Source organism: Pithys albifrons, chromosome 2, assembly GCF_047495875.1.
Source record: "Pithys albifrons albifrons isolate INPA30051 chromosome 2, PitAlb_v1, whole genome shotgun sequence".
NCBI classification, from domain to species: domain Eukaryota; kingdom Metazoa; phylum Chordata; class Aves; order Passeriformes; family Thamnophilidae; genus Pithys; species Pithys albifrons.
In genome coordinates, this window is record NC_092459.1 from 40,998,734 (window position 1) to 41,015,523 (window position 16,790).

Below are 16,790 nucleotides of genomic sequence, written 5' to 3' on the forward strand. Positions count from 1 at the left end.
CTGTTACATTGACATTATTGACCAAAAACTGTATGTATGGGAGCAAATAATCAGAAAAATATTTCTTTTGTAATCGTTTGAGACTATCAGTACAATATAGACCAATATTACTTATGAAATGGTAGCATGACTAGGAAATAAATTTACACAGAAATTTTTGAAAGAAGTTTCAGTGATATCGTTAATTAAATTATGATTTCTGTATCACTCACAAAAAGGTGGTATCTTATATCATCTTCTGTTTATGTTGCCTGGTTAGTTGACATGAAGATGACTTTAATTGCATCCTTTCTAGATTAAGCTTCAGATGGGATAGCTTAACTGTTTACTAGCAAAAGCCATCTAACATCTCCGAGAGCTTTGGGTATGTCAACTGGGATATTCTAATCACTAAGTTACAGACGTACAGTAACACAGTAAGAGCATACAAGGAGCTTGCTGTGCTCAACACCACCTCTATTCATATCACAGCTCAGGAAATTTGGCATTTTGTCCAAATAATAATGCACATTATCTCGTTAGTAAGTAAAAGGCTGGGCAAAACTCCCATCTGAGTGGGACTGCTGTCTAATTATATGTTTCCACATCGTGCACCTGGGATACCCACACTGATAGTGATGGGTGAAAAGGGATTCATAGTTATGTTAACCCTCTGGAATATGTGCACCTAAGATACAGCTCTAATTAGACAAGCAATGTTATTCACCACATTTGGAAAGATTGAAAATCTGTTCTAGTCCACAGCCAGCATTCGTACCTCAGGGCTCCTACACAGTTCAGATTTCCTACAGAGTTATACCAGCCCTCTTGGTAAATCTTCAACAGAGATCTATGACCAAGATTGCAAAAAGGAGCAGGCTTTAAGAATTGTCATGCTTTGGCTTGTTCTGGTTTTCCCTGGGCCAGGATTCAGTTTCATCTTTGTGCAGAAGTGCTTCAACTCACAGTCAGTGAAGCTGCAGACAAACATAGTCATCTCCACAAAGCAGCTGCAAGACTCGTTCCTAATATTCTGTCTCGTTACTCTGAAGCTGTTTCTTCTTAGTTATGGCTTGCCTTAGTTTCAAGTCAAAAGCAAGGTCTAGACTGCTTTTCTAAATAGTAAGTCATGCATTGAGGTCAGATTTCAGAGCAGAGGTGGTCAAAAACAGAGTGATCCAGATGCCAGATGTTTAACATTTATTTCTTAAAACTATTGAGGGGAAAAAATTAAAAAAAATCAAAATGCTCCCCTACTCCTTTGGCAGTCCAAATTACTTGACAAACTTTGTCTTACATATATAAAAGCTAAAGCTGTAACAGTAGACTAATATTCTTTTACAAATAAAAAGTTTTAACTTTAAAGGAAAGGTCACCAACTTGAAAAAGCTATGAAAAAATATTTGAGTCTAGAGAATCTATGGTTAACACCCTTCTTGTTGAACTTGCATAATTAGAAATGCCACAAAGTAGAAGACCTAGCCTAGAACAGCTTTTACTCTTACAATGAATCTTGTTATATACAGAGTAAGAAACTGAGCAGGTCTGGAGTATACATATAGAAATTTAAGAATGCATGACATAGTACATTACTTTTCATGATAAATGAATTATTATCCAAATTGTTTTCTCCAGCTTAATGAGAGAAATGTGGGTCACACGCTCCTCTAACTTTTATAGATGTTCCAAACATAAGGTTTATAGGGATAAAAAGCTTGGCAGAACTGTGGGAACACCAAAGGGTGGAACCAAATAGAGAAGAAAATAGACAAAAGGGTGTATTTTAAAAACTCAGACACCTTTCCTTTGGAACCCTACAAGTGTGAGAAAATCCTGTAATTCATACTACAGGCTTCACTAACACAACATTTGCATTTGCTCCACTTTTTCCTTCCACTCTTTGTTTCCTCCTGCTGCTCATCATAAATTTTGGCCGTTTTCACAAATCAGTGAAAGGCATTATAGGCATTTCTGGCAAACAACTTGAAAAAAATCACAAATCAAAGCAGTGGACCTGCAATATTCTACTCTGGGGTAGCCAAGAAACGTCCTGGAGAAACATGTAGGGACCAAACGTGTCGGTGCCTGGCAGGTGCGTGCTTGCCACGGGCTCCCTGTGCAGCACAACACACCCTTTTGTATGGACACACCCTATTGTATGGATAATTACTGGATGTGGTTAGCGCCAGTGGAAAGGGAAAGGAGAATGAGTTTGCATCACCTCAGCCCCATCAAATGGCTGGGAAGCGTGATCCATGATGGATATATGAGTTCTGAATGGATAACACTGATTGTCAGTCAAAACAGAGACAGAAATAGGAACACTGCAACATTACTGAAAACCAGTAAGATACCTCTTATACCTCTACCCAGAAGGAATAGGATGGTCTAATACTTGGTTATGCCTGCATCTGGTACTATAGCATCCTTATACTGTCTATAAAACATTATCTTTGAGGTTTAAAACTGTTTTATTTAGAAAATATGGGGATTGGCATTGGTTTTGCTCCTAAATGAAAGAGTAACACTTCACATTGATACAAGTTGTTGCTGCCTTAACATAAACGTAAGAATGTGATGTATTAGCAGATCAAATCAAGGGAGGTAGAAAGAAGGTTAGTGGCAGAAAATGACAAGTGCTGGCAACCTCCACTTTCTCACCTGCTGAATGAAAACACAAGAGCAAGGGAAGGGGGAGCAGATCTTGTTCATTATTTTTTAAATTTATAAAAATATTTCTGTTAGTGTTTTATTACTTTTTTCACCAGTTCTTACCATCATAGTTATATTTCTTTTAATCTCAAATAGTGTAAAAACAAATAGGAATTTATAGTAATGGGACAATATTCATAGCAAATCAATTTTTGGTTTTCATTTATCCACTACTTTGTGGTCTGTGTTATATACTGTTATATTAACATATGGTAATGTACTATACAAGTCTTTATAGGAAACAGATTTGGGATAACCAGAGCTCTAAAGGTGTCTGCAGAAGCTTAAACAATAGCCCACCTACTTCTACTGCAGCTTCCACTATTAGAGACAAAAGATACCACAAAACTCTCGCCTGACATATACCTCTACATGTTACCATGACCTAATAAATTGCTGCCCACAATATCAAGACAAATTATGAAGTCACAAAAGAGATTCATGATGTTAAATAAACTGCAGTTACCATGCAGTCGTGAGTTTGACTTGGATTAGGCTCAAAAAAAGGTAACAATATTTAATCTATTAAACTTCCTAAAAATTACAGATATTTAAGAAAAACTTGGCAGAAAAAATCCTTATGTAACTGTGCTCTGATTCATATCACTGCATGGAACACTTCTAAATAAATAAAAAAAGATCAAAACAAATTTAATAAAAAAATCTTCTAATTAATAAATCACAAGAAAGAAAATATCACCTCACCCCAATTAAAAATGTCATTTTAAAGTTATAAGATACCATGTCTTGGAACATTTTAAAACAAAAGCTGATGGGGTAGGGCGGAAACAAGCAACTCAAAAATGTTTTCTTTTATCAGTTGTATGTAGCCTACAAAACACTGAAAATAGGCTAAGCTACAGTAACTGTCTGATAAGAAGGAATGGTGCCCTTTGGAGCATAACTTGATCAGTTAAAATGTATTTTTATGTGAACAGAAGGGGCCTCATAATTCAGTGTAAAAAACACTCCGCTACAAAAAGTATCTTCCTTTTTCTAAGCACTTTAAAAGAATTGCTGATGTAAGGTTAAGGAGAAATAGCAAATATTTATCCTCACATCAGGGAAGGATTAGAGACCCAGAACAGGTTACAGATTTTTTTTAAAATGCATTTTATACCTGATAAGCTTTGTGACTGATGCCATATACTAATGGATTTGCTCTCATCCGTACATAAAGATAAGTGTAACTTATCCACTTTACTGCTTCTTCCACATTAGTTACTGTACCAAGAGCAATCTGGAAATAGAAAAGGAGACAAAATTAAGTTTATATGTTACAGCTGCACATAAGTATTTCGCTGAAAACACATGGAATTCAGAGCATTAACACTAGATTAAAGCAAGTGTCAGGATGTTTCCAACTTAAATAAATTTAAAGTAATTATAAGACAGTAACTTGAACCATTTACACATCTTTATCTTATGAACATCTAATAACATGGTACTTTTTGACATAATACTAGAGATACAGTGACCATACGTGATCTTTCCTACACCACATATGATTTTTACAATTAAAAGATGATAATGAGCAAGCTTATTATAAAAAAAAGACAAACAAATCAAAATAATTCTTTAGTCAATATGGCAAATGCAATTTAAAGAAAAGTACTTTAAAAGAAAAAAAATTACATCTAAAACATTAATTTTCTCCTAACAATGTGAAAGCTCTATCTGGTCCAATTCTTAAACAAATTATACCAAGATTCTGTAGGATTTTATTTCATCATGTCCTCATACTTGCTAATTCTTTAAACACAGTTTTTATAAATAGTTTTCTCATTTTGTATCTGGCAAATCAAACATACAGGTACCTCCTACATTTTTCAATATCCAAACAACAAAATTGAACAGGTAATGTGTACATATATATACATGTGTTTATTTGTATTTCAAGGCAAAATGAGGTGTACCAAACCAGTTTGTTTTTACTGTAACTTTTTTTTTCCCAAATATTGACCACACACATTTTTATTTGATTAACTTCATCTCTGTATTTTATTGGTTACAGTGATGAGAAGTATTTAACCTGATTTTACCAGGAGAATTTAATATTTCCTACATGTTTCATGAACAAACCTTTTTTTGTTCTTGCTGGTCATTTAAAACAAGCAAAATTCCCTCTGACCAAAATTTTGTGATACATTACTACATTTTTAAAGCTAATTTTGTTTTATTGGTGTTTGGATTTCAAATAAATGTTCCATATGACTTGGCAAAAATAAAAATAAAGCCTATGGAACTAAGTGAACACATATGCATGTTCAGATTGAAGTATTTAGACCTTACTATTAATATTGATATTATTTTTGAAATAACGTAAATATCTATCAAAAATAATAATGAAAGCCCAATCTTCCTTGAGTTAAAATAACTTATATCCAGTAAAACCTTGTTGATACCAATGACTAATGGCAAGGTGTAACCCCAGGCTTTGTTTTACACATTTTTCATGGGATATTTTGTTCTTCAAGAGCATTAGGAGGTTGGAGGAAACCTCATTGTGTTGTTTTTCAAAGTATATAGCTACATAATGCAATGAAGTTGTTACAAAAGCATTCAATTCTTCATAGATTACTAGAGAGAAAACACTGAATAGAGCCTACAGATTTGTACACAGGTTACTTTCAGCATTTCATTTGTTTCCATAACTCTAATATCTTTCAGTACACAAGTTGAAATAGCACAACACCACAGTCCAGTAGCAGCATTTTCAACAACCACTTTCACAATCATGAAAATGTAATATTCTCTTTACTGAGGACCATGAGGCCTGTCAATTAAAAACCAACCAATCAAACAAAACCCCTCTCTTTTTTAGCTTAATTTGTTCAAATATCTGATTCTATTGCTACTCTATTCTAATAAATAATTTCCATAAGTTAAAAGCAAAACTGAAAGATAAAAGTGATAGTGAAATATAGTTGGGTTTCAGATATGGTACTGAAATCTAATACTGCCCTTTCCTTCTTCCCCCAACTTGAATGAATTTTATGCAGAGCCAAAAAACCCAGAGTAATTTCTAAATATTTGCTGCCATCTAGTGTTCAAGTAAAGTTCTTATGGACAAAATGTATCCTTCATTAAAATAGGATGAATGATGGAAGTTTTCAGCGTTTCTTCAATCACGTTATTAGGCATTTGGACACAGATGAAATAACCAATGAGTAGAAATATTTACTGTATTGACATTGTATTGTCTGATTGCACTAGTTGTCATAAAACACTTTTTATTTTCCACTGTTCAAATACAAATAACTGTGTCGCACTTCCAGAACGAAATTTTGAGTACTATATTAATTCAATTCACTGGGTAATTTTAAATGAAAACAATAATCAGCATCACAGACTTTCAACTAATTTTTCAATGGCTGATGTTGCCATCACTGAGTGATGTGCTTAGTAGCGTTTATTGACATTTATTTTCATGAAATATTTTTCTTCAAATGTAATCCCCCAAACTTTATCAAGTTGAACAATATTTCAGAGGAGATGGATTTGATTTCCAAAAAAGTGTAAACAAATACAAGTAGCATGGCTTTTTGGGGGCAGTTTTTTAAAATTAAGTTTTTCTCTCTGAGATTTCTATACAGATTAGAAAAAACCATAAAAATATTACTGATAATATATATTGAATTTATTATACAACATAATATTTTTATATATGTATATGTCTTTTTTATAATTATAACATGCTGTTGTGTTTGTATAATTGATTCTGATTACACAAAGAAAAATTTATATATAAAAATCACCTATTTGTTGTTAAGGTAAGAGAGAAGAAAACTTTCTAACAACCTAACAAGCAATTTTCTGTTTGCTTTGGAAACCAGTGTATCTTGAATTACTTTTTCTAAATCTGAAGTGACTATGGTCTTATTCCTGTACAGCTTTTGATATAATTTCTTAATGTTACTAGACTTGTCCCAAGTGGGATAGAATCTCCCTTTCTTTTTTCTATACCCAGATTAGCCATTCAGTCACCCAGCTCCTGAGTGGTATTTTTAGGAAGGACTCCGAAGGAATTCTTCATCTCTTCTCAAAACCCACTCTTTCTAGGCAAATTATAGATTAAGAGGTTTGTCCAAACTAAACAAGTCACCACCTTCTTACATTCCCATCTTCAGAACAAAATCATAAGCATATGAAAGTAAAGGCACACACACTGGGGAAGATATACCTACTGTCCAGCACTGCAAATAATTTTCTAAGCTCTCTGGGGAAAGGAGTCATCCCAGCAACAAGCTGGAGTCCAGCTGCAGATGTCAGGGAGGGCTCTGTCGGGTGGAAATGATTAGGGAAGGAATGGTGACCTGCATCGTATGAGCTATTGATGATAGTTCCCAGATAAATTAAAGTTTATAGTCTAATTAAACCACATCCCCTGCATCTTATCTTTCTTCCTGTATTTCGAGAAAATACAGCCCTAAGTATTTTCTGTTTGCCAGCTGGGCAACCGACCCAGAACTCACTCCTCTCAACTAAGTACCCTAACAGCTGTTTATTTTATTTCGTTTTACATTCCATTATGCCCAGTGGCAGAACTTCAGCAAGAAAAGGAAAATGGCATCTCTGTGCCTATGTAGATCATCACTGATCATTAACTTTTCAGATCTGCAGGAGAGAATTCTCAGTGGATTGAAGTGCTGACATAAATGTTCAAAGTCTTAATTTTTGTGTCAGGTCAATGAAGTTGTGTGTATTCCAGGCTTTCCCACTCTGTAACTCTCTTTAGTGCTGTTTCTGATGTTAGGTAACAGCAAATGCTGAAGGACAGAAGGTGGCAATGAGAAACAAGCAACACATAAATTTCTGCCAAATTCTTAAACTATTGCATCTCAAGGTCTTTAGTTAAAGGTGTTGCCTTTGCATTTGATATCTTTCAATAGGTTTTTATTCCATTTTTGGACAGTTTTTTAACTACTTTTCTTTTTAGATATGGTTCCCTGCAGTTCTACAGTCTAACCACACAGCTGATACCCTTTTTCGTTTTCTAAACCTGCCACTGCTCATCTCAGTCAATATTTCCTGGTTCTTGTCTCAAGATAGATGCAATCTTTTGTCATATCCCTCATTACTTCAAAAAACTCTGTCCTATAACCTTGATTTGTCTTTGTTCTCTTCTAAAGCATGCAGTAAAACTGGTGTGTTCCTTTCACAGAAGCTGATTTATTCCTCTGCCCATCCTCTCCAAAAATTTTCCGCTTCTAGAAAATTAATTTTGAAAGGGGGATTAGAAATACTGACTTTTTTTTTCACTATTGCCCAAATTTTCTTTCCTGTGTCACATAAGTCTAAGTACAAAATTCAAGGCTCTGGATTCTACTTAGTGATTGAGTGGCAAGGACTATATGTGTTGTATTACCCCAAATATCTGAACCATTCTTACCATCTCCCTATTCCTGCCATGAGACCTGGTCTGGATAAAAGGAGTTTCATATTCTTGTGGAAACATGTAGTCTTCCCCTAGTTCCAACTGCTGCCTTCATTTACTAGCCTTCTTTCAGCTACTGATGTGTCCATAATAAATTAAGAATTTAAGCAATTCAGCAGTGCTTCTGGCCTTTATTTTGTTTCTCTTTACAACTAGAGCATAAGCATTTGGATTTCCTGAATGACATGTAATAAAAGCAGATTCTGCTCCTACAATATGTTATTTTATTATACATCAGTGCAGACTGGTGCTAATAACAGGCTCTGATATGGAAAAGATGACAGTGGTCATCAGCATACCGCCTTGATTTCAACAAATTAGTTCATAAATATGTATTTTGACTCCATATAGTCCTATTCTTACTGCCAAAGGGACAGAAGATGACCAAAATTGAATGTACTTCCTAAGACTATCAATTGATAAATGCAGTGGTATGGTTTATACATCATAACATGATCTTTTTTTTTTAATTCCAGAATGCTGTAGCCTGTTGAAAGAATCGTCACCAGATAAACATAAAAATTTCTAAACCACGTGAATCCTTCTCAGAGGATTCCAAAAATTTTGATCAAATCAGCATACATAGAAGTTTAGACTGACTCCAATTATAAGGAAATGATAAAGTTACTTTCCAAAAAATGCTAACACAATAGCTCCTTGTAAGTGCTCATAGTATTGTTTTCCTGGAATCTGGCAGGCACTAATTTTTCCTGCATGTTATGACAGAAGAATAAGTAACATCACATGTATCAGATAACAAAAAAATGTTGGTTTCATGCCCTTGTTATTCCATTGCACTCCATATCTATTTCTATTACCAATCATGTATCACAGAGATTAGGAAAACTCTGACAGCATCGTCTGCTGCTGTAACTGCATAGCAGCTACAGAATCTTCAGTAATTTAAAGCCATGAGTACACTGTTCTTTTCAGATACTACTATGAGATACAATCTGAAAAAAACAAAACAAAACACCTCTGTCTAAAGTAGTTTGTCCATTTTCTGCACTTTCTCCCAAACTTCAAATCCTGTGGTAGAAGTGCTGCACTGCACATCACATATTTCCTATATACATATATTTGACCGGATAAGTTTATATGATTATCTACTATGAAATGGAATCATTGTTCTATTCCATTATTTTATTTTCTTATTTTGTTCTACTATTTTAATTGAGCAGGAGGATTAACTCCTTAATTTTACACCCTCAGTGTAACCACATTATTTCTGAAGTGTCTACTAGCAATGCTTTTCAGAGAATTACTTGGCTACTCAATTACTGTTAAAAGTTGCTAAATTTCTATTGAGATTTCCTCTTTTCCTGGAAAGAATTTCAGTAATTTGTACCCATTTGAAAAGAAACTATTTAGTCGAAATATATACTTCACTGGACAAACAAATCTTTCCCCTTTTAGGTAAAAACCTCAATAAAGCTTCATGAGTAAGATTGCTTTCATCGTCGTCAGTCATATTTAAAAATGCTGCAACTCATTGTTTTTCATTTGGACAATTTTTCCTGTTTCATAATCACTGTTAACATTACTATTCTAAGTTCACAAAGCCCTTCCTTCCTTGAATGTGTTGCTTTTTCCCCCTCTTCATTAAGTATCCATTTGGACACACTCATCTGGTGCTAGAGAACGTTATTTACTTTTTCACGTCTTCAACTTTTTTAAAAGTTTTTAAGCTAGATGAGTGTTTTACTATTAAATACAGGGAAAAGGGGGGGAAATAAAGAGAAGACACTATCACCTTTGAAAACTTCTGTTGAAATCACAAGCCTGAGATAAATTAAGATAGTTTTATATTCTAACAACAAATCAGGTCTGTTCAACTTTCAATGTTTTGTTTTTTTGGTCCTAACTGCACCAAAGTCAATGCTAGCAGCTTTTGGCACCTGAATCTAGTAAAGTAAGATACAGAAACAAGCAAGATACGAGGCACTTGCTCCATTGTGAATATTTTGTTAAGACATTCTAAATAAATACCTCAAACTTAAAGCATCTTCACAGTGGAAAAGAAGGAAGGGAAAAAGAATCCTGAAGTGCAACTATAACCAAATATGTAAAAACAAGAAAAAAAATCTCCCCAAAACCAAACCAAACCAAACAAAATCCCAAACAAAAGAATAAACAAAAACCTCCCAACAAAAAAAACCAAACAAGACTCCCCACAAACACCAAACCAAACAACAACCAAACAAAAAAAACCAAACCACAACTTTCCGGCCTTGCTGGACAATTTGTGCATTTTGAAATTATAGCTCACATCAGAGGAACAATATGCTGACTATTAAAACCTCTATTTCTGTGCAGAATATTACACATTGAAAATTCATAACTTACATCTCATATTTTCTCAACTAAGCATTCTCAGCTGAGAAGAATGAAATATGACTGAACTCCTGGTTCATCAAGTCAAATCTTCTTTTCCTCATATAAAATCATATCCTCTGTACTATCATTTATTACAAAAATTTTCAGCATAGGAAAAAATCATACTTCCTCTATGTGTCCTGCTGTTAGAAAACAGACTGTTCCAGATCTTGTATTTCAGGCCACTTTATTTATGAGGAGGGTGATTAATTCTTGCATTGCCATTGAACAAAACTATTTTTTTTCTTTTTCTTATTCAGTTCTAGTTTCAGCTAATTATAGAGCCTTTGAAATTTTCATTTGCTAAGGTAACCAGCAAGATTCTTTAGGGTATGTCAGTAAAGCATTTTCCACACAAAAGCCAGCTTTTCTGCTGGAGCTCTTGAAATTCCTTGTACAACTTAGGCACAGCAGCACATCCACACACCTTCTAGACTATTACAGCAATACAGATGAAGCCTGGAAAACCAGTAGCATATAGCTATTGCATGTGCTTTTCATAGTATGTCAATCACAGAGATCTCCTCTGACCCACTTCACAATAGATACTTATTTTACTTATTGCTTTTGTAATTCTTCACTAACTTGAAGGCCTTCTGTGAAACCGAAGGACTACATTTCTAGTATTAAAAAAAAAAAAGTAGAAAAATCTGTTGCTGTGAAGGAAAGACTCTCCAACTCGTTTCCTTATCCACTTCATCTATGTCAAGAAAATGAACAAAGCTCTTCAATGAAATCTGGCTGGATTCTTTCCTAGTGAAAAGGCACACAGTATCCCAAGACCAGATCTCTCTCTCCTAACTTATCAGGGTGCTGAACAATAACCACAGGTAATCCTGGCCTTTACAATCAACTTTAAGATTTAAACTATTATTGCTAATAGGTAAATTGCAATTTTAAATAACTGAATACCATCCAGTTCCACTAAGAGAACATTCAGAGGGTCCATCCCCAGGTTTATAAGTGTTTTCAGAAGGAAATGGTTGAGAGCAATACATCTGCCAGCTGCACATATGCCTTCCATTTATTTTTCCTCTTTGCTTTCTGGTAGAGAAATTGTAAAATTGCAAACATCTCCTTTTAATTACATTTGTGTTTCAGGTTGCGAGAGAGATCAATTTGTCCCTCTCTCCTTGTTCTCAGACCACTCCAGGGCCTTGAGGTAAAGAGGAGGGGGCTATGAGCACAGAAAGGTGCCAATATTTTCAATCCCATACATTTGTGAAGATACTTGGAATACAGTTTGATGTCCAACTGTACCTAGAGATTTTTCTTGTTAACAGCAACTGAAAACACAATTTATGAGACCCCCTAAAAGAAAAGAAAATCAAAGAACCAAAATCATGAACCATGAAGTTCTGTCATTGGTAAAGAATTAAAGAATAAATCTTCACATTTTAAAAAGTCACTGTATCAATTTCTACAAATTCACAGAATTTTCTTTTGAAATGATTAGTTATGATTGAATGATGTAAGCTCTTCAAAGTGATGAAAAGCTAAAATAAACAAGTATATAAGAATTATGCAGATAGAATGAACATGCATCTCAAAAAGACTATTCCCAATAGACCAAATAAACTTCATATCTTTTAAAGGTATAATCAGTTTTATGTCACTGGACATTTCAGATTAGTTGAACTTCTTGATTTCAACTGAGAAAATGTCCAGTGCCTTTGAAAGAAAGAGTTCAAGCCAAGTACATTATTCTTCCTATATTGCAGTCAAATACGTAAATTTTGTTCATATACAGAAAGACAGGCTTTAATTTTTTGTGGATTTGAATTAGAAGTTATGCAGAACACTTACTTAATTCTAATAAAGCACTTCTGATCAAAACCTAAATGCTGTGTCTCTACAGTTTTATCCTAACGGTATTTTGACTCCCATCCTACTTTGAATATCAGCTGCCTTTTGTAAAAGGCCCCACATTTTCACATAAGTAACAGTTCACTCTTAAACGTACAGACTAACAGCAATAAAATATATACAGTGGGAATTTTATTAAGTGTGACAATATTGCACTTTGTTTCAAATAATGTCAATCCTTTAAAGATTGTTAGTTTCTCTAAATGAATCAAAAGTTACCTCTGCATTTAAGTTGTCTGCAAGACTTTCAAGAAACTGGCTTTCAATTGGATTCTGCTGAGTTAGAAGAGTCAGGTAATGACTGAGTTTATCATGAGTTGTTATAATGACGCCTTCTCCGAATTTGTCAAACTGAGGCCGTCCAGCTCGACCAAATATCTGCATGACATCTAAAATTCCAAGGTCAACAAAGGAGCCTCTTTTTGCAGCATATATTTGTGTTCCCTGGTTGAGGAAAAGTTAACAAAAATTAACATAAATACACATGAATATAATCCTGATGAGCTGAATACTGAAATTAGGCAAATATAGCATGATTTCAGAAGTGTACTTTAACTAATCCTTTCCTAATCTTTGATATATTTAAATCTTTACTACACAAACTAGACTCCCACTGGAGAGAATCAGTTTAATGAGATATAAATAACATTTTGAGTCAATCAGATATTTCCCCTCCAGGCCCAAAACTCACAATAAAGATCTTGCTATCTATACTCCTTCACAGGTTTCTTTTAAGACAGACAACCTGTTTGCAGAGTAGGGGAAGCTCTTACCTTAATAACAACAGCATGAGCGGGCAGATTGACACCCCAGGCGAGTGTAGCTGTACAAACGAGGACTTTGATATGTCCATTGGAAAACAAGTTCTCCACCAAACTTCTGTCTTGTCGCAGCATTCCTGCATGATGAATACTAAATCCATCGGGAAACAGCTCACGTAACTGCTTATTTCTGGATCTCTGTACCTAGAGTGGATAAGAAAAAGAATTCAATTCACTTCTAATTACAGTACAAGTATTGTTTTAAAAAATTACAGGGAAAAAATTGAGTATTATTTTGAGTCATAAGAAAGAAACTATGTCTATTTATGTCAGACTTCCCACCAAGGACAATATATCACAGTTTTCTATAAATGAATTTTTCTACACTTATTTTCCAAAGAATACACTTAATTGTTTAAAGGATTGTAAAAAATTCTAAGAAGTTTAATCCTTGTACAAAAGTATAGTTTCACTTAAATAGAGACCCAAGTTTACTGGTATTGAGTAACAGTGAAACTGAGAACTCATGCATCATTTTTCCTTAATAGCAACTCTTTTGACTATGCAGGCAGCTAGGACAGGCTTAATGCAGCAGATCACATACTCTATGTAAGAAGGGGATACCCTTTCCCACCACCAGCCATTGTGTCAGCGTGCCACAGTGTGGATCCATAAATTCATAGTACGGAATCAAACTGTTCATCTGCCCCTCATTTTAACCTTCCTCATGCACAGTAGGCTGGGGGCTTGGTCTGCAAAGCCTCAAGTCCTCCAGCCTCCTGCAGCCTATGAGGTCTGTGAGCATTATTTCTGGGTGCTGGCTTTATCATGCTTGACGTAAATTGAACACTGACCCTAAGTTATGAAAAACTAATATACTGCCCTGATTTGCCATAAACGCCTTTGATTTTCCTCCTTTCTCTTCCACATTCCTAGCTGCTGCACTCACTGCTTTCCAAAGTTGATCACTGCTAAATATGACACCAGGAGGCTTGTGCTAATGACTCTAGTCTTTTTCTAAACCAGATTTCTTTACCTTTGTCAGCAGAGAATATCTACTTTTCCATAGACCACAAGAAAGTTAAATAGTCTTTGACTCTCACTGTATTTTCAGCTCCACATATTATAGTGGATTAATTCTAGATAAAATCAGACTATAATTATTATTATTATTGTTATCATATCTTCACACTTACCAGTACCTGACACATAGCCACTGAAAAGTTGATTTATGGGATACAGAGTGGGTAAAGCAAAGTAAAATATGGTTCACAGTACTGGCATGCTGCCAAACATGAACAATAAATCTCTGCAAACACAGAAATAAATAGGGAGATGGGAATGCAATTATAGAGGAGGACATGAAAAGAAAAATATTGTAGGAAAAACACATTTCTCAGTTTCTCAATTATCCAGCTTCTCAATATCTGATCTTTTCTTGCTTTAGGAGTAATTATTTACTATTCATTTAAAGGAAATCAAACTCCGCTTTTAAACTACACATGACTTTTTGGCAAATTTAATTAACTGCTGTAGTGTTTAAAGTGATTAAATAAGAAACTGAGAAAGTGGCCCTGCAGTTCATGAAGCTTATTCTATTTTATAAAGAACACAGATGTACCAAGGTTTGCACTTATTATCAACAAGGAATATCACAGAAGACTATGGAAAATTCACTTCAGCTGCAAACCTGAGAATGACTGTGACACAGAAGTTTGGATTGATCTTAATTACATTTGGAATGTGGTGCAAGCATTTAACAATGCAATTAGCTTTTGTCTTAAACAAAGTAAATTTTCCTATGTAATTAATTACACTTTAAATATCATAATCTTATCTGAAAAAGTCAAACCTTGCTTTCAAATCTCCACAATTTAAAAATTGCATACCTCTGTTTGTAACTTGATTATGTTGTTTAATATGATTGAAAAATAGGGCAATATACTAATGGAAAACTAAGAATAGTAAAATCACATACAGTATATAGAAGGAAACTATTTGTAAATGACTTTAGAAAGTACAATTTCACCAATTTAAGAGAAAGGAACTTGTGAATAAAGAAAAAAGGAAAAGGAAGTAGAAGAGCTGGTAACAAAAAACATATTGATATATGGCAATGCTATAGTTTGACTATAATTCAAATACAAGATGAAGAGTATCAACTGTTTAAAAATATGTAGATACACTTAAAAGTAACCATTGCATTTAGAAAGAATATCCGCATACTTCTAAAATCTACACATTCTAAAACAACATTTTTGAAATATTTAATTATGCACAGGTTTTAGTCATTCATTTATTGAATCCCGACTTCTAGTAACTAGGTTAGAAATAGTTTTTTTTTCTAAAAGAGAAGATGATGAACTTTTTAAAATAAAAACTCACAGCCCACTTTTGACATAGAAAACCCCCAAATGCCAAGGAAATAAAATCATTAATTATTCTGGATGATTCTATTAACTGCAGAGAAATTGAATTAATTTTCTTTCCATAAATTTGTGGTCACCTTAAATTACTAAGATACAAGGCAAGTTAGTTCAAGAACAATGATATAAACCAGCCTTATAAAACTACACTTATCTCAGTCATGGCTTAAAGACTGCTCACACAGTATATCCTTTAATGGCAACATATTTGCAAACAAACCTTTTAAGCTCTTGTGGCAGTGAATTGCATGGTTATTTTATTAAATCTGGGTTTTAAGGGTTGAAGAGACAATAAAATCAAGAACTGCTAAATAAAAGAAGTGAAATTATAAAAAGTTATACTGCTTCCACCTGGTTCTATTACAGACTAAAATGTTTTGCTTAGAATTTATACAAAATGTCACTAAGTGCCTCAGGTGTATGGAGAAGATGCTATTATGAGGTCTAGCACTGGTCTCCAGATTAGAATTGATTTTCTTTCCCTTCCCTTATTGCTCAAGAGGGCTGTAGATTTATGACCCTCGCTTATGTGTGTGTGTGCGCATCTAAAACACCATGTGTTAAATAAATTCCTAGTTTAACTTTCTGCCACCTATATTTCTCCTTTAAATGTCTAGAATTTCATGCAGTTCTTGATTAAGACACATTAAAAATGTCACAATTAGACACAGAAAAATGTCCTGCTTAGTTTTAATGAGAAATTATGAATGCATAGAAGAAAAAGAAAATTAATCAAACTTTAGGATATTTCACCTGAAGACTTACAAAAGATAACACCCTTCCTTATCCTTTTCATGTATTTTGTATCACAAAGGTATCAAACGAACTATAAGATGCAGGCTTTCTCTCTGAAATACTGATACCGTGAACCAAAGAAAGAAATTTTTAGTAGGCCTATAGATACCTTCTTTCTTATTGTATATAAAAAGCAAGTAAAAAAGAGTAGTAAGTTTTGATTATGAGAAGCAGCTGCCAATAAATGACTTCTTCATAAATGAAACATAAATTTTTGTCTTTTCTATAGATCTCCAATCACTACACTTATCTAGGACAGACACAGGTCACCACTACTTGGTAAGATACTTTTTCCCTCTGAATTATTAATTTTTCCTTTCTGCTTCCTTATTTTGAAGATATTGTTTTAAATTTTGAATTTTGATATTTTTTCCCACTAATAACACAATTTTTGACCCAGGTATTTTCTTTCAGTAATAGAAATTGCACAGGCTATTC

At 34.1% G+C, this 16,790-nt stretch overlaps 1 protein-coding gene across 2 annotated transcripts in view; it reads right to left on the bottom strand.

Annotated features, from left to right (window-relative positions):
• The window catches only part of ASCC3 (activating signal cointegrator 1 complex subunit 3), a 266,328-nt gene that overhangs the window by 87,273 nt on the left and 162,265 nt on the right, over positions 1–16,790 (bottom strand). For both annotated transcript variants that reach the window (XM_071548808.1, XM_071548809.1), the window contains 3 exons: positions 13,144–13,335; positions 12,590–12,814; positions 3,812–3,931 (listed from right to left, as the gene is read on the bottom strand). In XM_071548808.1, the coding sequence (XP_071404909.1) occupies positions 3,812–3,931; positions 12,590–12,814; positions 13,144–13,335 (537 nt within the window). The remainder of the gene's footprint in view (positions 1–3,811; positions 3,932–12,589; positions 12,815–13,143; positions 13,336–16,790) is intronic.